General features: G+C 44.0%; 1 protein-coding gene across 1 annotated transcript; it reads right to left on the bottom strand.

The window, feature by feature from the left end:
* Positions 1-23,387: 23,387 nt before the first annotated feature.
* On the bottom strand, positions 23,388-26,066 carry LOC119284970 (peroxygenase-like). The gene is made up of 7 exons (XM_037564156.1): positions 25,938-26,066; positions 25,599-25,738; positions 24,862-25,011; positions 24,541-24,626; positions 24,258-24,352; positions 24,005-24,130; positions 23,388-23,794 (listed from the first exon to the last, which is right to left on the bottom strand). The coding sequence occupies exons 1-7, from the start codon at positions 26,021-26,023 to the stop codon at positions 23,656-23,658; spliced, it is 822 nt and encodes a 273-aa protein (XP_037420053.1). The 5' UTR covers positions 26,024-26,066; the 3' UTR covers positions 23,388-23,655.
* Positions 26,067-26,341: the final 275 nt, after the last annotated feature.

Genomic DNA, 26,341 nt, shown 5'->3' with positions numbered 1-26,341 from the left:
CAACGTCGGAGGCATTCATATAGAGTCATCGTTGTTCTAGTATCGAGTTGTAATCATTGAGTTGTAAATAAATAGAAGTGTGATGATCATCATTATTAGAGCATTGTCCCAAGTGAGGAATAAATAAATAAAAAAGAGAAAGGCCAAAAAAAGAGAAGGCCCAAAAAAAGAGAAAGGCCATAAAAAAGAAAAGGCCCAATAAAAAATGAGAGAAAAAGAGAGAAGGGACAATGTTACTATCATTTTACCACACTTGTGCTTCCAAGTAGCACCATGATCTTCATAGTAGAGAGTCTCTCATGTTATCACTTTCATATACTAGTGGGAATTTTTTATTATAGAACTTGGCTTGTATATTCCATCAATGGGTCTCCTCAAGTTCCTTAGGTCTTCGTGAGCAAGCAAGTTGGATGCACACCCATTAGTTTCTTTTATTGAGCTTTCATACATTTATAGCTCTAGTGCATCCGTTGCATGGCAATCCCTATTCCTTGCATTAACATCAATCGGTGGGCATCTCCATAGCCCATTGATTAGCCTCGTTGATGTGAGACTTCCTCCTTTTTTGTCTTCTCCACATAACCCCCCTCATTATATTCTATTCCACCCATAGTGCTATGTCCATGGCTCGCGCTCATATTTTGCGTGAAAGTTTATAGGTTTGAGATTACTAAAGTATGAAACAATTGCTTGGCTTGTCATCGGGGTTGTGCATGATGATAGCATTCTTGTGTGACGAAAATGAAACATGACAAAACCATATGATTTTGTAGGGATGAACTTTCTTTGGCCATGTTATTTTGAGAAGACATAATTGCTTAGTTAGTATGCTTGAAGTATTATAATTTTTATGTCAATGAACTTTTGTCTTGAATCTTTCGGATCTGAATATTCATACCACAATTAAGAAGAATTACATTAAAATTATGCCAAGTAGCACTCCGCATAAAAAATTCTGTTTTTATCATTTACCTACTCGAGGACGAGCAGGAATTAAGCTTGGGGATGCTTGATACGTCTCCAACGTATCTATAATTTTTGATTGCTCCATGCTATATTATCTACTGTTTTGGACATTATTGGGCTTTATTATCCACTTTTATATTATTTTTGGGACTAACCTATTAACCGGAGGCCCAGCCTAGAATTGTCGTTTTTTGCCTGTTTTAGGGTTTCGAAGAAAAGGAATATCAAACGGAGTCCAAACGGAATGGAACCTTCGGGAACGTGATTTTCTCACCGAATACAACTCACGAGACTTGGACCCTACGTCAAGCCAATTAACAGGAGGCCACGAGGTAGGGGGCGTGCCTGCCCCCCCCCCAGGCGCGCCCTCCACCCTCGTGGGCCCCCTGTTGCTCCACCGACGTACTTCTTCCTCCTATATATATCCACGTAGCCCCAAACGAACGGGGACGAAGCCAAAAACCTAATTCCACCACCGCAACTTTCTGTATCCACGAGATCCCATCTTGGGGCCTGTTTCGAAGCTCCGCCGGAAGGGGAATCGATCACGGAGGGCTTCTACATCATCATCCAAGCCCCTTCAATGAAGTGTGAGTAGTTTACTTCAGACCTACGGGTCCATAGTTAGTAGCTAGATGGCTTCTTCTCTCTTTTTGGATGTCAATACAATGTTCTCCCCCTCTCTCATGGAGATCTATTCGATGTAATCTTCTCTTTGCGGTGTGTTTGTTGAGACCGATGAATTGTGGGTTTATGATCCAGTCTATCTATGAATAATATTTGAATCTTTTCTGAATTCTTTTATGTATGATTGGTTATCTTTGCAAGTCTCTTCGAATTTTTAGTTTAGTTTGACCTACTAGATTGGTTGTTCTTGCCATGGGAGAAGTGCTTAGCTTTGGGTTCGATCTTGCGGTGTCCTTTCCCAGTGACAGAAGGGGCAGCAAGGCACGTATTGTATTGTTGCCATCGAGGATAACAAGATGGGGTTTTTATCATATTGCATGAAACTATCCCTCTACATCATGTCATCTTACTTAAGGCATTACTCTGTTTTTAACTTAATACTCTAGATGCATGCTGGATAGCGATCGATGAGTGGAGTAATAGTAGTATATGCAGGCAGGAGTCGGTCTACTTGTCTCGGACGTGATGCCTATATACATGATCATACCTAGATATTCTCATAACTATGCTCAATTCTGTCAATTGCTCAACAGTAATTTGTTCACCCGTCGTAGAATACTTATGCTCTTGAGAGAAGCCACTAGTGAAACCTATGGCCCCCGGGTATCTTTCTCATCATATCAATCTCCATCACTTTATTATTGCTTTGCTTTTACTTTGCCTTTTACTTTTCACTTTGCATCTCTATACCAAAAATACCAAAAATATTATTTATCATCTCTATCATATCTCACTTTCGTAAGTGACCGTGAAGGGATTGGCAACCCCTAAGCGCATTGGTTGCGTTGAGCTATTGTTTTTGTGTAGGTACGAGGGACTCGCGCGTAGCCTCCTACTGGATTGATACCTTGGTTCTCAAAAACTAAGGGAAATACTTACACTACTTTGCTGCATCATCCCCTCTTCAGGGAAATCCAACGCAGTGCTCAAGAGGTAGCAGTAAACCGACTCCAAAACAGTTCTAATGGCAATTTTTCTCCATTTTGGAATATTTAAGAAAATAGGAAAATAAGAAGCAGACCGGAAAGGACACGAGGCTTCCACGAGGGTGGAGGGCGCGCCCTACCCCCTGGGCGCGCCCCTTGCCTCGTGGACACCCCGTGTGCTCTCCGGACTCTGTTTTCTTGCATGATACTTCTTTTGGTCGGTAAAAATTCATTATATAATCTCCCGAAGGTTTTAACCACCGTATCACGCAAATATCTCCTGTCTTTGTTTCGAGCTGTTTCTGCTGCAGATTAGAGCAATATGTCATCCCAAGATTCGGAGGGAGAAAGCTATGTGGCTGATTACCTTGCAGATCATAAGGTCTATGGGGACTTGGAGCATTGTGGGTGGACCACGGAGGAAGAAGAAGACTATGAGCCTAGGGGAAAGGAGGAGATGAGCTCAGATGAAGATGAAGTCTCATTACCTCAACCTGGGGACATGCATGTGGAGTTCAAAAAGTCAAGCCTCCCCAATACAGCAAAGAAACCTAAGATCGAGTTCAGGGCCGGAGCCAGGTTTTGAACATAGGGGGAGGGCGAAGAATACAACGAACATATACTTTTTTCTATAATGACCATGCAAAAAGAATGCAATATAATATTTATTTTGCAATAGAAATATGATTCGTTTTCGATTCTAGCTTTTGTAAATTTTACTTGTGACAAATATTGATCAGTAGTTTGTATATCAACTAATTTCGTTATCATGTATACAAACTAGTATATGTAGATTTCTAAACAACCTGAAATACAAACTCAGATGATAGAATAAGAGCATGCCTAAATTAACAGTGCCTTTTTTTAATAAGTCAAGAAATTGCCAGCCCTAACTAATTCCATCTAAATCAAGAAGTTGCTCGTCTACTGGAGCCAGATGCGGACCAGTTCATCGATATTGCATAGTATAAATCAAGAATCAAGGAGACTCACCAGGACTATTTTCCCATTGGCGCTTTTCCTGATGCATTGTGCAGATGCCCTGGTCAAACTTCTCGGCGGCTACGCGCAGCGAGCGTGCCATGCGTGTGCGTCGGCGCCTATCGATTCAGGAGAATCCCCTCGATCATAGCCAGTCAGTTTCCAAAACTAGCTGGCCGTTTGTGTCCCTGGTGTGGGCTTGACCTTACATATACATGGGCTTAACTTGCAAAGTTCCTGGGCCAGGGCTTGAGCGCACCGTTGAGGGGGGCAATTAGTCCTAAATCTGTTTGACCTGGCCTAATCTACTTGGCGTAGATTGCTCTATACGTAGGTACGGCGCAGCCGTTGGGGGGGCATGGCCCCCGCTCGTCCCCCCGTAGCTCCGCCCCTGATCGAGTTTATCCCTTTTTGTCTCTTGCAGGAGAACAAACAAGAACTATGCAAAAAGGTTTTAAGCCTTGAGCGGGAGATCGAGGACCTAAGGGAGCAAAATTCTATCCTCAAGCGCAAATTAAGGAAGAAGCCCACATCACTAACTACTCCATCATCACCACCTCCTAAGAAGGAAACATAAACACATGGGTATGGGCACTCCCCTTGGCAACTGCCAAGCTTGGGGAGTGCCCCGGTATCGTATCACCATCACTTTTATCTATACCGTTTTTCTTAGTTCGATCCTTTTGGTTATATCTTGATCTAGTAGAATAAAGTTTTAGTACGATCAAGTTTTTAGTTTTGCTTTATGATCCTTCTATGTAATCGAGTCCGTGAGCTATATATAATAAAGATTAGTGTTGAGTCAAGAGCTTGATTATTTTGCTATGATCTTGAGGAAATAGAATAAAAGAGAAGAAATAAAAAGAAATAAAGAGACCATGTGGATCTTATGGAGAGTAATGACTTCACATATAAAGAGTACGATGAATAAAAGTTGTTGAGAGTTGACAAATATAGTTTTGGTCAGAGTTGCAACTAATAGGAAGTAATAAAGAAAGAGAGGTTTTCACATATAAATATACTATCTTGGACATCTTTTATGATTGTGAGCACTCATTAAAATATGACATGCTAAAGAGTTGATGTTGGACAAGGAAGACAACATAATGGGTTATGTTTTCTTACATCTGAGATAAATTATATTGTCATGGATCATGAAACATGTTGAGCTTGCCTTTCCCTCTCTTGCTAGCCAATTTCTTTGCACCAAGTAGAGATACTACTTGTGCTTCCAAATATCCTTAAACCTAGTTTTGCCATGAGAGTCCACCATATCTACCTATGGGTTGAGTAAGATCCTTCAAGTAAGTTGTCATCGTTGCAAGCAATAAAAAATGCTCTCTAAATATGTATGATTTATTAGTGTGGAGAAAATAAGCTTTATATGATCTTGTGATGTGGAAGAAATAAAAGTGATGGACTGCATAATAAAGGTCCATATCACAAGTGGCAATATAAAGTGACGCTCTTTCGCATTAAGATTTTGTGCATCCAACCATAAAAGCACATGACAACCTCTGCTTCCCTCTGCGAAGGGCCTATCTTTTATTCTTGTCTATTACTTCATGCAAAGAGTCACGGTGATCTTCACCTTTATTTTTTACATTTTATCCTTTGGCAAGCACAATGTGTTGGAAAGATCCAGGTATATATGGCTAATTGGATGTGAGTTCTCATGAACTACTATTGTTGACATTACCCTTGAGGTAAAAAATTGGGAGGCAAAACTATAAGCCCCTATCTTTCTCTGTGTCCGATTAAAACTTCATAACCATAAATGTTGCGTGGGTGTTAGCAATTGTGAAATACTAAATGATAGTTGAGTATGTGGACTTGCTAAAAAGCTCTTATATTGATTCTTTCCTATGTTATGATAAATTGCAATTGCTTCAATGACTGAGATTATAGTTTGTTGGTTTTCAATGAAGTTTCTGATTCATACTTGAGTATGTGAATGAATTGTTACTTTAGCATAAGAGATCATATGACACCTCTATCTCTAAACATGTGGACATATTTTTCGACTTCGGCATTCGCTTGAGGACAAGCGAGGTCTAAGCTTGGGGGAGTTGATACGTCCACTTTGCATCATTCTTTTATATCGATATTTATTGCATTATGGCCTGTTATTACACATTATATCACAATACTTATGCCTATTCTCTCTTATTTTACAAGGTTTACATCAAGAGGGGGAATGTCGGCAGCTGGAATTCTAGGCTGGAAAAGGAGCAAATATTAGAGACCTATTCTGCACATCTTCAAAAGTCCTGAAACTCCACGGGAAATATTTTTAGAATATATAAAAATATTGGGCGAAAGAAGTACCAGAGGGGGGCACCCACCGTCCACGAGGGTGGGGGCGCCCTACCCCCTGGGCGTGCCCCCTGCCTCGTGGGCCCCCTGGTGGCCCTCTGATGCCCATCTTTGTCTATATGGAGTCTTTCGTCGAGGAAAAAAATCATAAGCAAGCTCACGGGACGAAACTCCCCCGCCACGAGGCGGAACCTTGGCAGAACCAATCTAGGGCTCCGGCGGAGCTGTTCTGCCGGGGAAACTTCCCTCCGGGAGGGGGAAATCATCACCAACAATCCTCTCATCGGGAGGGGGTCAATCTCCATCAACATCTTCACCAGCACCATATCATCTCAAACCCTAGTTCATCTCTTGTATCCAATCTTTGTATCCAAACCTCATATTGGTACCTATGGGTTGCTAGTAGTGTTGATTACTCCTTGTAGTTGATGCTAGTTGGTTTACTTGGTGGAAGATCATATGTTCAGATCCATTATGCATATTAATACTCCTCTGATTATGAACATGAATATGCTTTTGTGAGTAGTTACGTTTGTTCCTGAGGACATGGGAGAAGTCTTGCTATAAGTAGTCATGTGAATTTGGTATTCGTTCGATATTTTGATGAGATGTATATTGTCATCCCTCTAGTGGTGTCATGTGAACGTCGACTACATGACACTTCACCATTGTTTGGGCCTAGAGGGAGCATTGGGAAGTAATAAGTAGATGATGGGTTGTTAGAGTGACAGAAGCTTAAGCCCTAGTTTATGTGTTGCTTCATAAGGGGCTGATTTGGATCCATATGTTCCATGATATGGTTAGGTTTACCTTAATACTTCTGTTGTAGTTGCGGATGCTTGCAATAGGGGTTAATCATAAGTGGGATGCTTGTCCAAGTAAGGGCAGTACCCAAGCACCGGTCCACCCACATATCAAATTATCAAAGCACCGAACGCGAATCATATGAGCGGGATGAAAACTAGCTTGACGATAATCCACATGTGTCCTCGGGAGCGCTTTACTTCATATAAGAGTTTGTCCAGGCTTGTCCTTTGCCACAAAAAGGATTGGGCCATCTTGCTGCACCTTATTTACTTGCATTAATTGTTACTCGTTACAAATTACCTTATCACAAAACTATCTGTTACCGATAATTTCAGTGCTTGCAGAGAATACCTTGCTGAAAACCGCTTATCATTTCCATCTGCTCCTCCTTGGGTTCGACACTCTTACTTATCGAAAAGGCTACGATGGATCCCCTACACTTGTGGGTCATCAGATGCAAGGGTGCATATGAATAAATTGTCTTTCAAGTTCAACTATGAACAAAGATATAGCATCCGCAAAACTACTAGTTCTATGAAGAGTAGACCCTCCCATAGTGGGTAAAGCACCGGCACAAGTAAAGAAACCTTGAATAACTCCTTTTCCAATAATATTACCACTACCGATTCGAAACTTTTTAGTGTGCAAAATAGTAGGTTCTTCATGAGGATAATCAAAAGCATCAACGTTTTCCATGTTATTACCACTATCCTTATCAACGATAACCTCCCCAATTTCAAACATGATGGCAACAAATTGCACAAAGAACGGGCACACAAAAATCAAGAAGAAGAGGCGCACGGAAAAGAGGCAAACAAAAAAGAGGGTGAATAAAACGGCAAGGGTGAAGTGGGGAAGAGGAAAACAAGAGGCAAATGGCCAATAATGTAATGCGAGGGGTAAGAGTTTGTGATGGGTACTTGGTATGTCTTGACTTGTGCGTAGATCTCCCCGACAATGGTGCCAGAAATGGCTTGTTGACGGGAGATCAAATCTTGACTTGACTTGGTGCAACCTCCCCGGCAACGGTGCCATAAATCCTTCTTTCTACCTCTTGAGCATGCGTTGGTTTTCCCTTGAAGAGGAAAGGGTGATGAAGCAAAGTAGCGTAAGTATTTCCCTCAGTTTTTTAGAACCAAGGTATCAATCCAGTAGGAGGTAACACGCAAGTCCCTAGTACCTGCACAAACAAACAAGAACCCCGCAACCAAGGCGATAAAGGGGTTGCCAATCCCTTCATGGTGACTTACGAAAGTTAGATCTGACAGAGATAATAAGATAAATATTTTTGGTATTTTTATTGTATAGATTGGAAAATAAAGATCACAAAATAAACAACGAGAGAAATAGCAAGTAGATAGGAAAATAATATAATGGAAAATAGACCCGGGGGCCATAGGTTTCACTAGTGGCTTCTCTCAAGATAGCAAATTCTATGGTGGGTGAACAAATTACTGTCGAGCAATTGATAGAAAAGCGCATAGTTATGAGAATATCTAGGCATGATCATGTATATAGGCATCATGTCCGCGACAAGTAGACCGAAACGATTCTGCATCTACTACTATTACTCCACACATCGACCGCTATCCAGCATGCATCTAGAGTATTAAGTTCATAAGAACAGAGTAACGCATTAGGCAAGATGATATGATGTAGAGGGATAAACTCAAGCAATATGACATAAACCCCATCTTTTTATCCTCGATGGCAACAATACAATACGTGCCTTGCCGCCCCTGCTGTCACTGGGAAAGGACACCGCAAGATTGAACCCAAAGCTAAGCACTTCTCCCATTGCAAGAAAGATCAATATAGTAGGTCAAACCAAACTGATAATTCAAAGAGACTTGCAAACATATTAAATCATGCATACAAGAATTTTGAGAAGAATCAAATATTGTTCATAGATAATCTTGATCATAAACCCACAATTCATCGGATCTCGACAAACACAACGCAAAAAGAATTACATCAAATAGATCTCCAAGGGAATCAAGGAGAACTTTGTATTGAGATCCAAAGAGAGAGAAGAAGCCATCTAGCTAATAACTATGGACCCGAAGGTCTGCGGTAAACTACTCACACATCATCGGAGAGGCTATGGTGTTGATGTAGAAGCCCTCAGTGATCGATTCCCCCTCCGGTGGAGCGCCGGAAAAGGCCCCAAGATGGGATCTCACGGGTATAGAAGGTTGCGGCGGTGGAAATAGGGTTTCGTGGTGCTCTCGGATGTTTTTGGGGTATATGAGTATATATAGGCGAAAGAAGTAGATCGGCAGAGCCAGAAGGGGCCCACGAGGGTGGGAGGCGTGCCTACCCCCCTGGGCGCGCCCTCCTACCTCGTGGTCGCCTCGTTTCTTCCTTGACGTCCACTCCAAGTCTCCTGGATTGCGTTTGTTCCAAAAATAACTCTCCCGGAGGTTTCATTCCGTTTGGATTCCGTTTGGTATTCCTTTTCTGCGGAACACTAAAATAGGCAAAAAAACAGCAATTTGCACTGGGCCTTTGGTTAGTATGTTAGTCCCAAAAATAATATGAAAGTGCATAACAAAGCCCATTAAACATCCAGAACAGATAATATAATAGCATGGAACAATCAAAAATTATAGATACGTTGGAGACATATCAATCCGCGATCATGTCAAGGAGGGAGACATAGAGATTTGCAAGATACATAGTGATTTGAATGTTGCAGACCCGTTGACTAAGCCTCTCTCACGAGCAGAACATGATCAGCACCAAGACTCCATGGGTGTTAGAATCATTACAATGTAATCTAGATTATTGACTCTAGTGCAAGTGGGAGACTGAAGGAAATGTGCCCTAGAGGCAATAATAAAGTTGTTATTTATATTTCCTTATATCATGATAAATGTTTATTATTCATGCTAGAATTGTATTAACCAGAAACTTAGTACATGTGTGAATACATAGACAAACATAGTGTCACTAGTATGCCTCTAGTTGACTAGCTCGCTAATCAAAGATGGTTAAGTTTCCTAGCCATAGACATGAGTTGTCATTTGATGAACGAGATCACATCATTAGAGAATGATGTGATTGACTTGACCCATCCGTTAGCTTAGCACTATGATCGTTTATTTTATTGTTATTGCTTTCTCCATAACTTATACATGTTTCTATGACTATGAGATTATGCAACTCCCGAATACCGGAGGAACACTTAGTGTGCTATCAAACAACAGAATGTAACTAGGTGACTATAAAGATGCTCTGCAGGTGTCTCCGATGGTGTTTGTTGAGTTGGCGTAGATCGAGATTAGAATTTGTCACTCCGATTGTCGGAGAGGTATCTCTGGGCCCTCTCGGTAATGCACATCACTATAAGCCTTGCAAGCAATGTGACTAATGAGTTACTTACGGGATGTTGCATTACGGAACGAGTAAAGAGACTTGCCGGTGACGAGATTGAACTAGGTATGATGATACCGACGATCGAATCTCGGGCAAATAACATACCGATGGCAAAGTGAACAATGTATGTTGTTATGCGGTTTGACCGATAAAGATCTTTGTAGAATATGTAGGAATCAATATGAGCATCCAGGTTCCGCTATTGGTTATTGATCGGAGATGAGTCTCGGTCATGTCTACATAGTTCTCAAACCCGTAGGGTCCGCACGCTTAACGTTCGATGATGATCGGTATTATGAGTTTATGTGTTTTGATGTATCAAAGGTAGTTCGGAGTCTCGGATGTGATCACGAACATGACGAGGAGTCTCGAAATGGTCGAGACATGAAGATTGATATATTGGAAGGTTATGTTTGGACACCGGAATGGTTTCGGATGAGTTCGGGCATATACCGGAGTACCGGGGGGTTACCGGAACCCCCCAGGGGCTTAATGGGCCTACATGGGCTTTAGTGGAAGAGAGAGGAGGCGGCCAAGAGGTGGGGGCGCGCCCCCCAAGCCCAATCCAAATTGGGAAGGGGGCCGCCCCCCTTTCCTTCTTCTTCTCTCCCCCTTCCTTCCCCCTCCTATTAGGACTAGGAAAGGGGGAAACCTACTCCTAGTAGGAGTAGGAATCCCCCCTTCGGACGCACCATGTGCGCCGGCCGGCCCCCTCCTCCCCTCCTTTATATACGGGGTAGGGGAACCCCATAGACACAAGTTGACAATTGTTTTAGCCGTGTGCGGTGCCCCCCTCCACAGATACACACCTCAGTCATATCGTCGTAGTGCTTGGGCGAAGCCCTACGCCGGTAACTTCATCATCACCGTCAACACGTCGTCGTGCTGACGAAACTCTCCCTCGGCCTCAACTTGATCAAGAGTATGAGGGACGTCACCGAGCTGAACGTGTGCAGATCGTGGAGGTGTCGTGCGTTCGGTACTTGATCGGTTGGATCGCGAAGACGTTCGACTACATCAACCGCATTTCTTAATGCTTCCGCTTTCGGTCTACGAGGTTACGTAGACATACTCTCCCTCCTTGTTGCTATGCATCCCAAGATAGATCTTGGGTGATCGTAGGAAATTTTTTGAAATACTGTGTTCCCCGACAATATCATGTCACATATTTTGATTGCATGTGATGTTTATCTTTTTATGCATCTTGTTTTGCTTAGTACGGCGGTAGCATTATAAGATGATCCCTCACTAAAATTACAAGGTATAAGTGTTCTCCCTAAGTATGCACCGTTGCGACAGTTTGTCGTGCTGAGACACCACGTGATGATTGGGTGTGATAATCTCTATGTTCACATACAACGGGTGCAAGACGGTTTTGCACATGCGGAATACTCGGGTTACACTTGACGAGCCTAGCATGTACAGACATGGCCTCGGAACACTGGAGACCGAAAGGTCAACGTGAATCATATAGTATATATGATCAACATAGAGATGTTCATCACTGAAAACTACTACATCTCACGTGATGATCGGGCATGGTTTAGTTGATATGGATCATGTGATCATTTAGATGACTCGAGGGATGTCTATCTAAGTGGGAGTTCTTAAGTAATGTGATTAATTGAACCTTAATTTATCATGAACTTAGTCCTGATAGTATTTGCATATCTATTTTATAGATCAATAGCTCGTGTTGTAGCTCCCCTATATGTTTTTGATATGTTCCTAGAGAAAACTAGGTTGAAAGATTATAGTAGCAATGATGCGGACTGGGTCCGTGATATGAGGATTATCCTCATTGTTGCACAGAAGAATTATGTCCTTGATGCACCGCTAGGTGACAGACCTATTGCAGGAGCAAATGCATATATTATGAATGTTTGACAAGCTCGGTATGATGACTACTTGATAGTTTAGTGCACCATGATTTACGGCTTAGCAGCGGGACTTCAAAAGCGTTTTGAATGCCACGGAGCATATCAGATGTTCCAAGAGCTGAAATTGGTATTTCAGACTCATGCCCATGTTGGGAGGTATGAGACCTCTGACAAGTACTTTGCCTACAAGATGGAGGAGAATAGCTCAGCCAGTGATCATGTGATTAGAATGTTTGGGTACTACAATCACTTGAATCAAGTGGGAGTTAATCTTCCAGATAATATAGTGATTGATAGAGTTCTCTAGTCAACATCACCAAGTTACTAGAACTTCATGATGAACTATAATATGCAAGGGATGACAAAAACGATTCCCAAGCTCTTCGCGATGCTGAAATCGGCAAAGGTAGAAATCAAGAAAGAACATCAAGTGTGGATGATTAACAAGGCCACTAGTTTCAAGTAAAAGGGCAAGGGAAAGAAAGGGAACTTCAAGAAGAATGACAAGCAAGTTGTCACTCCCATGAAGATGCCCAAAGCTAGACCCAAGCCTGAAACTGAGTGCTTCCACTGCAAATGAAATGGTCACTGGAAGCGGAACTGCCCCAAATACGTGGCGGATAAGAAGGATAGCAAAGTGAACAAAGGTATATTTGGTATACATGTTATTTATGTGTACTTTACTAGTATTCTTAGTAGCCCCTGGGTATTTGATACCGGTTCAGTTGCTGAGATTAGTAGCTCGAAACAGGAGTTACAAAATGAACATAGACTAGTTGAGGGCGAAGTGACGATGTGTGTTGGAAGAAATTCCAAGGTTGATAATATCACCATCGCATACTCCCTCTACCTTCGGGATTAGTGTTGAACCTAAATAAATATTGTTTGATGTTTGCGTTGAGCATGAATATGATTGGATCATGTTTATTGCAATACGATTATTCATTTAAATCAGAGAATAATTGTTGTTTTGTTTACATGAATAAAACCTTCTATGGTCATACACCCAATGTAAATGGTTTATTGAATCTAGATCATAGTAATACACATATTCATAATATTGATGCCAAAAGATGCAAAGTTGATAATGATAGTGTTGGAAATATGCCCTAGAGGCAATAATAAAAGGATTATTATTATATTTCCTTGTTCATGATAATTGTCTTTTATTCATGCTATAATTGTGTTATCCAGAAATCGTAATACATGTGTGAATACATAGACACCAACATGTCCCTCGTAAGCCTCTAGTTTACTAGCTCGTTGATCAACAGATAGTCATGGTTTCCTGACTATGGACATTGGATGTCATTGATAACGAGATCACATCATTAGGAGAATGATGTGATGGACAAGACCCAATCCTAAACATAGCACAAGATCGTATAGTTCATTTGCTAGAGTTTTTCCAATGTCAAGTATCTTTTCCTTAGACCATGAGACCGTGTAACTCCTGGATACCGTAGGAGTGCTTTGGGTGTACCAAACGTCACAACGTAACTGGGTGACTATAAAGGTATACTACGGGTATCTCCGAAAGTGTCTGTTGGGTTGACACGGATCAAGACTGGGATTTGTCACTCCGTATGACGGAGAGGTATCTTTGGGCCCACTCGGTAATGCATCATCATAATGAGCTCAAAGTGACCAAGTGTCTGGTCACGGGATCATGCATTACGGTACGAGTAAAGTGACTTGCCGGTAACGAGATTGAACGAGGTATTGGGATACCGACGATCGAATCTCGGGCAAGTAACGTACCGATTGACAAAGGGAATTGTATACGGGGTTGCTTGAATCCTCGACATCGTGGTTCATCCGATGAGATCATCAAGGAGCATGTGGGAGCCAACATGGGTATCCAGATCCCGCTGTTGGTTATTGACCGGAGAGCCGTCTCGGTCATGTCTACATGCCTCCCGAACCCGTAGGGTCTACACACTTAAGGTTCGGTGACGCTAGGGTTGTGTGGATATGAGTATGCAGTAACCCGAAAGTTGTTCGGAGTCCCGGATGAGATCCCGGACATCACGAGGAGTTCCGGAATGGTCCGGAGGTGAAGAATTATATATAGGAAGTGCAATTTCGGCCATCGGGAGAGTTTCGGGGGTCACCGGTATTGTACCGGGACCATCGGAAGGGTCCCGGGGGTCCACCGGGTGGGGCCACCCATCCCGGAGGGCCCCATGGGCTAAAGTGGGGAGGGGAACCAGCCCATAGTGGGCTGGTGCGCCCCCCTTGGCCCACCCCATGCGCCTAGGGTTGGGAACCCTAGGGCGGGGGGGGGCGCCCCACCTGGCTTGGGGGGCACTCCACCCCTTGGCCGCCCCCCCCCCCTAGGAGATCCCATCTCCTAGGGCCGGCGCACCCCCTAGGGGGCCTATATAAAGGGGGGAGGGAGGGGCAGCCGCACCCTTGAGTCTTGGCGCCTCCCTCTCCCCTGCTACACCTCTCCCTCTCGTAGAAGAACGGCGAAGCCCTGCTGCGGTGACTGCTGCATCCACCACCACGCCGTCGTGCTGCTGGATCTTCATCAACCTCTCCTTCCCCCTTGCTGGATCAAGAAGGAGGAGACATCACGCTGACCGTACGTGTGTTGAACACGGAGGTGCCGTCTGTTCGGCGCTAGGATCTCCGGTGATTTGGATCACGTCGAGTACGACTTCCTCATCCCCGTTCTTTGAATGCTTCCGCGCGTGATCTACAAAGGTATGTAGATGCAATCCGATCACTCGTTGCTAGATGAACTCATAGATGGATCTTGGTGAAACCGTAGGAAAAATTTTGTTTTCTGCAACGTTCCCCAACAGATAGTGCAACATATTTGTGGCACCGCTGTTTAGGTCATATTGGTGTAAAGCGCATGAAGAAACTCCATGCGGATGGACTTTTGGAATCACTTGATTATGAATCATTTGATGCTTGCGAACCATACCTCATGGACAAGATGACTAAGACTGTGTTCTCCGGAACAATGGAGCGAGCCACTGACTTATTGGAAATAATACATACCGATGTATGCAGTCCGATGAGTGTTCAGGCTTGTGGCGGGTATCGTTATTTTCTAACCTTCATAGATGATTTGAGCAGATATGGGTATATCTACTTAATGAAAGTCTAAAACATTTGAAAAGTTTAAAGAATTTTAGAGTGAAGTGGAAAATCATCATAACAAGAAAATAAAGTTTCGATGATCTGATCATGGATGTGAATATTTGAGTTACGAGTTTGGCCTTCATTTAAAACAATGTGGAATAGTTTCACAACTCATGCCACCTGGAACACCACAGCGAAATGGTGTGTCCGAACGTCGTAACCATACTTTATTAGATATGGTGCGATCTATGATGTCTCTTACCGATTTACCACTATCATTTTGGGGTTATGCATTAGAGACAGCTGCATTCACTTTAAATAGGGCACCATCTAAATCCATTGAGATGACATCGTATGAACTATGGTTTGGCAAGAAACCTAAGTTGTCGTTTCTTAAAGTTTGGGGTTGCGATGCTTATGTGAAAAAGTTTTATCCTGATAAGCTCGAACCCAAATCGGAGAAGTGTGTCTTCATAGGATACCCAAAAAGAAACTGTTGGGTACACCTTCTACCACAGATCCGAAGGCAAGATCTTTGTTGCTAAGAATGGATCCTTTCTAGAGAAGTTTCTCTCCAAAGAAGTGAGTGGGAGGAAAGTAGAACTTGATGAGATAATTGTGCCTTCTCTCGAATTGGAAAGTATCTCATCATACAAAACCGTTCTCATGATGCCTACACCAACTAGAGAGGAAGCTAATGATAATGATCATGAAACTTCAGATCAAGTTACTACCGAACCTCGTAGGTCAACCAGAGCACGATCCGCACCAGAGTAGGACGGTAATTCAGTTCTGGAAGTCATGTTACTAGACCATGACGAACCTGTGAACTATGAGGAAGCGATGATGAGCCCAGATTCCGATAAATGGCTTGAGGCCATGAAATCTGAGATAGTATCCATGTATGAGAACAAAGCGTGGACTTTGGTGGACTTGCCCGATGATCGGCAAGCCATTGAGAATAAATGGATCTTCAAGAGGAAGATGGACGCTGATGGAAGTGTTACTATCTACAAAGCTCGACTTGTCGCAAAAAGTTTTTCGACAAGTTCAAGGTGTTGACTACGACAAAATTTTCTCACTCGTAGCGATGCTTAAGTCTGACTGAATCATGTTAGCAATTGCCACAGTTTATGAAATTTGGCAAATGGATATCAAACTGCATTCCTTAATGGATTTCTTAAAGAAGATTTGTATATGATGCAACCAAAAGGTTTTGTCGATCCTAAAGGTGCTAACAAAGTGTGCAAACTCCAGCGATCCATCTATGGACTGGTGCAAGCATCTCGGAGTTGGAATATATGCTTTGATAAGGTGATCAAAGTATATGGTTTTATACAGACTTATGGTGAAGCCTGTATTTACAAGAAAGTGAGTGGAAGCTTTGTAGCATTTCTGATAGTATATGTGGATGACATATTGTTGATCAGAAATGATATAGAATTTCTGGATAGCATAAAAGGATACTTGAATAAGAAATTTTCAATAAAAGACCTCGGTAAATCTACTTATGTATTGGGCATCAAGATCTATAGAGATAGATCGAGACGCTTAATAAGACTTCCACGAAGCACACACCTTGACAAGATTTTGAAGGAGTTCAAAATGGAACAGTCAAAGAAGGAGTTCTAGCCTGTAGTATAAAGTGTGAAGTTGAGTAAGACTCAAAACTCGACCACGGCAGAAAATAGAAAGAGAATGAAAGTCATTCCCTATGCCTCAGCCATAGGTTCTATAAAGTATGCTATTGTAGGGGAACATAGTAATTTCAAAAAAATTCCTACGCACATGCACGATCATGGTGATGCATAGCAACGAGAGGGGAGAGTGTGTCCACGTACCCTCGTAGACCGAAAGCGGAAGCGTTAGCACAAAGCGGTTGATGTATTCGTACGTCTTCATGATCCGACCGATCAAGTACCGAACGCACTGCACCTCCGAGTTCTGCACATGTTCAACTCAATGACGTCCCTCGAACTGCGATCCAGCCGAGCTTTGAGGGAGAGTTCCTTCAGCACGACAGCGTGGTGATGATGTTGATGTTCTACTGTCGCAGGGCTTCGCCTAAGCACCGCTACAATATTATCGAGGTGGACTATGGTGGAGAGGGGCACCGCACACGGCTAAAAGATCCAAGAGATCAATTGTGGTATCTATGGGGTGCCCCTCTCCTCCGTATATAAAGGAGGGGAGGAGAGGGCCGGCCAAGGGGAGGAGGCGCGCCCAAGGGGGGAGTCCTACTCCCACCGGGAGTAGGACTCCTCCTTTTCCTAATTGGAGAGGGAGAGGGAAGGAAGAGGAAGGAGGGAGGAAGGAAAGGGGGGCTCCCAATTCGGATTGGGCTTGGGGGAGGCGCCCCCTCCCTTGCTCCTTTCCCCTCCTTTCCACTAAAGCCCATTAAGGCCCATATACCTCCCAGGGGTTCCGATAACCTCCCGGTGCTCCGGTATTATCCCGATCTCACCCGGAACCATTCCGGTATCCAAATATAGTCGTCCAATATATCGATATTTATGTCTCGAATATTTCGAGACTCCTCGTCATGTCCATGATCACATCCGGGACTCTGAACTACCTTCGGTACATCAAAAACCATAAACTCATAATATAACCGTCATCGAACTTTAAGCGTGCGGACCCTACGGGTTCGAGAACTATGTAGACATGACCGAGACACGTCTCCGGTCAATAACCAATAGCGAAACCTGGATGCTCATATTGGCTCCTACATATTCTACGAAGATCTTTATCGGTCAAACCGCATAACAACATACGTTGTTCCTTTTGTCATCGGTATGTTACTTGCCCGAGATTCGATCGTCGGTATCTCAATACCTAGTTCAATCTCGTTACCGGCAAGTCTCTTTACTCGTTCGGTAACACATCATCCCACAACTAACTCATTAGTTGCAATGCTTGCAAGGCTTAAGTGATGTGTATTACCGAATGGGCCCAGAGATACCTCTCCGACAATCGGAGTGACAAATCCTAATCTCGAAATACGCCAACCCAACAAGTACCTTCTGAGACACCTATAGAGCATCTTTATAATCACCCAGTTACGTTGTGACGTTTAGTAGCACACAAAGTGTTCCTCCGGTAAACGGGAGTTGCATAATCTCATAGTCATAGGAACATGTATAAGTCATAAAGAAAGCAATAGCAACAAACTAAACTAGTGCTAAGCTAATGGAATGGGTCAAGTCAATCACATCATTCTCCTAATGATGTGATCCCGTTAATCAAATGACAACTCTTTGTATATGGCTAGGAAACATAACCATCTTTGATTAACGAGCTAGTCAAGTAGAGGCATACTAGTGACGCTCTGTTTGTCTATGTATTCACACATGTATCATGTTTCCGGTTAATACAATTCTAGCATGAATAATAAACATTTATCATGATATAAGGAAATAAATAATAACTTTATTATTGCCTCTAGGGCATATTTCCTTCAGCTATGTTATGTACCAGACCTATTGTGTACCTTCCCGTGAGTTTAGCAAGGGGGTACGATAGTGATACAGGAGTGGATCACTGGACAGCGGTTAAATTTATCCTTAGTTACCTAAGAGGACTAAGGAAATATTTCTCGGTTATGGAGGTGATAAAGAGTTCATCGTAAAGAGTTACATCAATGCAAGATTTTACACCGATCCAGATGACTCTGAGTCTCAATCTGGATACATATTGAATGTGGGAGCAATTAGCTAGAGTAGCTCCATGCAGAGCATTGTAGACATAGAAATTTGCAAAATACATAAGGATCTGAATGTGGCAGACCCGTTGACTAAATTTCTCCCACAAGCAAAACATGATCACACCTTAGTACTCTTTGGGTGTTAATCACATAGCGATGTGAACTAGATTATTGACTCTAGTAAACCCTTTGGGTGTTGGTCACATGGCGATGTGAACTATGGGTGTTAATCACATAAAGATGTGAACTATTAGTGTTAAATCACATGGCGATGTGAACTAGATTATTGACTCTAGTGCAAGTGGGAGACTCAAGGAAATATGCCCTACAGGCAATAATAAAGTTGTTATTTTATATTTCCTTATATCATGATAAATGTTTATTATTCATGCTAGAATTGTATTAACTGGAAACTTGATACATGTGTGGATACATAGACAAAACACCATGTCCCTAGTAAGCCTCTACTAAACTAGCTCGTTAATCAAAGATGGTTAAGTTTCCTAACCATGGGCATGTGTTGTCATTTGATGAACGTGATCACATCATTAGGAGAATGATGTGATGGACAAGAACCATCCGTTAGCTTAGCATATTGATCGTTCAGTTTTATTGCTATTGCTTTCTTCATGTCATATACATATTCCTTTGACTATGAGATTATGCAATTCCCGAATACCGGAGGAATACCTTGTGTGCTATCAAACGTCACAATGTAACTAGGTGATTATAAAGATGCTCTACAGGTATCTTCGAAGGTGTTTGTTGGGTTGGCATAGATCAAGATTATGATTTGTCACTCTGAGTATAGGAGAGGTATCTCTAGGCCCTCTCGGTAATGGACATCATAATAAGCCTTGCAAGCAATGTGACTAATGAGTTAGTTACGGGATGATGCATTACGGAACGAGTAAAGAGACTTGCCGGTAACGAGATTGAACTAGGTATGAAGATACCGACGATCGAATCTCGGGCAAGTAACATACCGATAGACAAAGGGAATTATGTATGTTGTCATAAGGCTCGACCGATAAAGATCTTCGTAGAATATGTAGGAGCCAATATGGGCATCCAGGTCCCTCTATTGGTTATTGATCAGAGAGGTGTCTTGGTCATGTCTACATAGTTCTCGAACCCATAGGGTCCCCACGCTTAACGTTCGTTGACGATATAGTACTATATGAGTTATGTATGTTGGTGACGGAATGTTGTTTGGAGTCCCAGATGAGATCACGGACATGAAGAGGAGCTCTGAAATGGTCCGGAGGTAAAGATTGATATATATGATGATATGGTTCGGCCAAGGGGTGAAGCCCACGGGGCTTTAGGTCGGTGCAAAAGGAGTTTTGCAGAGGCCAGGGGCCAAACGCCGGAGACCCTGGCGTCTGGACCTGGGCGAGAAGCCGAGGCCCATGGCGTCTGGGCCAGACGCCAAGGACCGTGGCGTGTAGTCCTGGAAGTCCGAGAAGGACTCTTCCTTGCGGGCAAAACCGACTTTAAGGAGTCTTTTACTCCAAGTTTCGACCCCAGGGCTCAACATATAAATAGAGGGGCAGGGCTAGCACCTGGAACACATCAAGAAACACCAAGTCGTGTGCCGGCAACCCCGTCCCTCTAGTTTATCCTCCATCATAGTTTCCGTTGTGCTTGGCGAAGCCCTGCGGAGATTGTTCTTCACCAACACCGTCACCACACTGTCGTGCTGCTGGAACTCATCTACTACTTCGCCCTTCTTGCTGGATCAAGAAGGTGAGGAAGTTATCGAGTTGAACGTGTGCTGAACACGGAGATGCCGTACTTTCGGTACTTGATTGGGATGGGTCGTGAAGGTGTACGACTACATCAACCGCGTTGATAAACGCTTCTGCTTTACGATCTTCAAGGGTATGAAGATGCTCTCCCCCTCTCGTTGCTATGCATCTCCTAGATAGATCTTGCATGAGCGTAGGAAATTTTTTGAAATTGCATGCAACGTTCCCCTATAGGGAGGAGGCGGCCGACCCTAGGGGGCGCTCCATGGGGGTAAACCGAATAGGACTCCAAGTCCTATTCGGCCCCCCTTCCTTTCTTACAGAGGGGAAGAGAGGAAGGGAGAGGGAGGAGGAGAAGGAAAGGGGAGGGCGCCCCCTCCCCTAGTCCAATTCGGACTCCCCATGGGAGGGGGCACGACCACCCCTTGTGGGCCGCCTCTTCTCTCTCCTATGGCCCATGTAGGCCCATTACTTCCCCGGGGGGTTCCGGTAACCCCTCGGTGCTCCGAAAAATACTCGAACCATTCTGAAACCATTCCGGTGTCCGAATACCATCTTCCAATATATCAATCTTTACCTCTTGACCATTTCAAGACTCCTCGTCATGTCTGTGATCTCATTCGGGACTCCGAACAATCTTCGGTCACCAAAACACATAACTCATAATACAAATCGTCATCGAACGTTAAGCGTGCAGACCCTACGGGTTCAAGAACTATGTAGACATGACCGAGACACATCTGCGGTCAATAACCAATAGCAGAACATGGATGCTCATATTGGTTCCTACATATTCTACGAAGATCTTTATCGGTCTAACCACAATGACAACATACGTAATTCCCTTTGTCATCGGTATGTTACTTGCCCGAGATTCGATCGTCGGTATCCTCATACCTAGTTCAATCTCGTTATTGGCAAGTCTCTTTACTCGTTTACGTAATGCATCATCCCGCAACTAACTTATTAGTCACATTACTTGCAAGGCTTATCATGATGTGCATTACCGAGAGGGCCCAGAGACACCTCTCCGATACTCGGAGTGATAAATCCTAATCTTGATCTATGCCAACCCAATAAATACCTTCGGAGACACATGTAGAGCATCTTTATAATAACCTAGTTACGTTGTGATGTTTGATATCACACAAGGTGTTCCTCCGATATTCAGGAGTTGCACAATCTCATAGTCAAAGAAATATGTATAAGTCGTGAATAAAGCAATAGCAATAAAACCTAACGATCATTATGCTAAGCTAACGGATGGGTCTTGTCCATCACATCATTCTCCTAATGATGTGATCCCGTTCATCAAATGACAACACATGTCTATGGTCAGGAAACTTAACCATCTTTGATTAACGAGCTAGTCAAGTAGAGGTATACTAGGGACACTTTGTTTTGTCTATGTATTCACACATTTATCAAGTTTCTGGTTAATACAATTCTTGCATGAATAATAAACATTTATCGTGATATAAGGAAATATAAATAACAACTTTATTATTGCCTCTAGGGCATATTTCGTTCACTTGCTAGATCGAGAAGGCGAGGACGTCATCGAGCTGAACGTGTGTTGAACACGGAGGTGCCGTACGTTTGGTTCTTGATCGGGACGGATCATGAAGGTGTACGACTACATCAACCGCGTTGATAAACGCTTCCGCTTAGCGATCTACAAGGGTATGTAGATGATCTCCCTCTCTCGTAGCTATGCATCTCCATGGATAGATCTTGTGTGTGCATAGAAATATTTTTGTTTTCCATGTAACGTTCCCCAACAGAGGCCCCACCACGGCTTAGGACCCTCGCCATGACAGTGGGCCTCCTCCTGAAGGAGACCTCTTACTTGTACTATTAAGACATGTATTAGTACAAAAGTTGGGCAACAAGCCATGTAACCATACCCCTCATTTACCTATATCAGGGGAGGTAAGGGCCTCCCAAGGAGGCATCCAACAAATCTAATCTCTTAAACAAGACCAACACATCAATACAATAAGACATGCATGATGTAGAGTATTACCTTATCATGAGGGCATGAACCTGGGTAAAATCCGTGTTTTGTGTATACCCTATTCTGAGCCTCTATGCATGCTCCGCCCCATGAGTAACACTATGTAGGAATTTGTCGGTTTCTGCACCGACAGATAATTAGTTTCCTCCGAATCTCCCATTGAATTGATGGTTCTCTCGAATGTTGTTTTTGGGTTTGGGAGGCGGTGCATGCGTCGTCTCAGGTCATTCAGACATGATGGGCAATTCACGTGGATGGTCCATGGTCAGCCCTTGGGGATCGGGACGATGTTCCCCCGGTTGTTTTTCCGGCGCTGACGACGTTGTCAAATCTTTTCCCCCCCTTGGGTGACTCCTTGACTCGATAGAACACTTCTTGGTGGTTCATTCCTCCTCTTTGTGACAACAACGTTATCTCCTCGTCGTTGCGAACCTTGCGGATGTTTTATACCGAAGATGGCTCGATTTTGAATCTTGGATCTACTGAAAGCTTCTATGATGGCTTGTTCTAGAGGGCATTGGTCCATCCGGACCTTAGCACGAGAACTTCCCGTCGCGGTGGCGCATGTTTGGCTCATGCTAGAGGTTGAGTTTGTTTGGCTCTCTGAAGTCACGGTTGTAATTTTTTTGCTTTCTTTGATGTTATATATCATTGAATACCTTTATAATATAAAATAGACATAGGGCCTTATTTGCGGTAAAAAAAACAATTACTACCCTTGTTCCTAGGATATTTTAGCGTATCAAATTTGAGGGCAATCCAAGAAATCACATCTCTCAAAGTTGAACCGGAAATGATTAAGTTTCTTACAATAGTGATGGCCCCAGTTTAAGAAAGTCTTCACACGATCCCTCAGAAAAAAACGCCTTCACACGACAATAAAAAGACAACACACGCCTATATTATGCAAGGTAATGATGATTCAAGAGTGCACATTACAAAGTCCCACTGTACACCTTCCGTCTGCTACCAATAACAGTACAAATTCCAGTTCAAAATGACAATACAAATGAAGATGTTTAGGCCGCCGTAGACAGGCCAAACACTTCTTATTTCACGTACACAATTCAAACTGCAATGCAGGGAGGCTTTCCAAATTTCCAGTGCAGATGTTTTATAGACGACTCCACGCGGCTCACTGCCACATTCAGGTAGATTTCTTGCTCTCCTGCAGGCGCTCGAACAGGCTGCCATCGAAGGCGCCCCTCACGATTTCTCGCTGCAAAAAGCCTTCTTTATCCTTTGCCACTTTGTGCAGCAGCTTCCATTCGAGGTTGGCTGCGGCCCTGCGTGGAGAAGATCATTGACATTGAGTGACAAAGTATTCAGAAATTACTTTCCGAAGGACAGATAGGCTCGGAATGGAACATACTTGGAATGAAATTATCAGAGCATATTATATTCCAGTCTAGTCTTGTGTACTGATTAGGTATGCCTGTCTAGAGTAACTCAAAAATAAGTGAAGAACATGATTGCCAGTTCGGTGCTGCACTTACCAGCCCAGGAAATCATACATATTGCGGTTGTGTTTAAGCATGGCGTTAATCTCATCTTCTGACAAAGCATTTGGCCGAGTTTTGCCAAACTTGCTGAATATAGCATCGAATTTCGCTGGTTCAAACCTACACGCACAGTAAGAAAAACTGGTTAGAAAATTCATTTCCGGAAGTGATCTTTTTTTTTTTAGGAACATTTCCGGAAGTGATCTTTGTACAGAAGGACGGGCATAGGTGCGTTTTGCAAACATACCTCCCTTCTGTGTCATACGTCTCAGAGTCGCTCCCGTGCTTGCCCCTGTGGATGTTCTTTATATGGATCGACAGCAGAGGGGAAGGCATCCATCCCTGCGTCCAAAGAAACAGAGGATAAATTCGTATGTGCCTTTGGAAAAGTGAGATATTCTTGTCACTTGCAAAAGAGAGTGACGTGATATTCAGATAAAAGGAAAACTACTCCCTCCGTAAAGAAATATAAGCACGTCTAGATCACACTCTTTACAGTGGGATTACAAATGATAACACGACATTTTTACCGGTTGAGTAGGATAAGTGAGGACGAGGTGGAGGAGTATGGATGTTCCGAAGGCTGAAGGGGACCCGAGCCCGATTGCTCGGAGGCCTGAAATAATTAACACAAAAAAAGGTCTTACTCCAGCTGCAGAGGCAACCATGACTGGAGAAGAAAATGTGTCTACTACTTTAATTGAAAGGCAAATCAAATCTCTTCTGCGAATGGCGAATCTAATCTCGTTTGGTGGATCGGGATTAAACAAATCGTGATTCTGACGGCTTGCCCAACACAGGTGCCACGAGACCGATACAGAATCGGCAAGGACAGCGAGATGCGCGCGTACTTTGGAAGGTCTCCCATGGGTAGATGACCCCGTCGCCGTTGCGGTCGAAGAAGGCGGCGTGCTGCTGGAGCACGCTCATGCCCTTGCTGTCCCGACCCTTGCTGCCCTCCGGGTGGCTCGGGTCAACCGCCGACATTGCTCTGGCCAGATCTGCACAAAACAAACGGGAGCTCAGCTCAGAGAAAAGAGAACAGCAGAGTTTATGGAGGAAACGTAGATTGCACTTGTTCTGGTGGCTAATTCATTGAAGGTGAGGCTGAGAGTACACAAAATTAATACAACATGGTCCTGGCGACGAAACGCCTCATCAGAGAACGAAACGCGGCCGAGTTTATTACTCCCTAGAATGTTAGAATACGGTTCTTGGATCAGAGAGACGACGACGGTACGGCTTGCTTGACTAGTCTAAGCTTTCATGGTAGTAGCAAATGGAGTGACAGTACCAGAGTGCAGAGGCGTCGATCATGGAGGACGACAGTCTAGCTATGTTGTTAACACCTGCTGGAAATCTATCCCTTCCTCCGTATCTAATGGAAATGCTATTGCCGGGTGGAGCACTCATGCGCCCGCGCAGCGACCGGAGAAGCGGGAAGCGCCGTCGCGCGAAGCTGCTAACGGCCAGCCGCTCCGACGGCCCCCTCGCTAGCCAAACCGACGAGAAGGAACGGGGGAGAAGCATTGGATCTCGGATTCGGAACAGCGGGAGCAAGGCGAACGAAGAAGGAATAGATACGTACATGGCTTGGCGAGCTGCTCCTGGAGGTCGGGGTTGAGCCTCCGCTCGCTGGTGACGGCCGCCTGGGGCGCCTCGGTGGCCAGCGACGGATCGGACGACGACATGGCGGCGGTTACTCGCGACGAGCCGAGCTTGCAGGATCTGCAGATCGAACAAGCAAATGAATCTGTGAACTGTGGGTTACTGTGAGCCCGTGAGTGAACCGGAACCCCAGGAGAAGGGAGCTCCGTCCGGAGCAGTGCTGCAGAGAGAGAGAGGGAATCCAACACTGCTGGCTCAGCGGCACAAGACGCGACGCACTCACTCAAAAAAAGAAACATTCGATGAGGAGGAGGATTACCTTTGGAGAAAGGCCGGGTGACGGGAGCGCAGAGCCGGGGGCCTCGCGGCAGTTGGTGGTGGTACGAGCAGTGCTACGGTCGACATGGGAAGAAGGCCCGCGCGCTCTTTATAAACGCTCGTGCGGAACGTTCGTAACCACGACGCTGGCGCCGAGACGGGGGGTTTGTAGAAACAGTGCGCAAGGTCGAGGTATGGTACCGCGGACTTCTTAGGCGATGCGTGTACTGCAGTTGTTACACGCGTACTGCTGCATCTGCATTCCAATTTTGTCTAGAAACTCGTAGCAGCGGAGTGGGCGTGTAAACGTGGCTTTCCGTTGGATGGATGCAAGGCGTTTGCGACTGCCATTAGCCAAGGTTAAAGGTGTTCTGGGAACGCACCAAACCGTGCCAAAATGGAGTT

The sequence above is a fragment of the Triticum dicoccoides genome, chromosome 4A (assembly GCF_002162155.2).
Source record: "Triticum dicoccoides isolate Atlit2015 ecotype Zavitan chromosome 4A, WEW_v2.0, whole genome shotgun sequence".
Classification (NCBI taxonomy): domain Eukaryota; kingdom Viridiplantae; phylum Streptophyta; class Magnoliopsida; order Poales; family Poaceae; genus Triticum; species Triticum dicoccoides.
The sequence above is the reverse complement of the archived record's forward strand: the minus strand, read 5'-3'. Positions and strand labels throughout refer to the sequence as shown.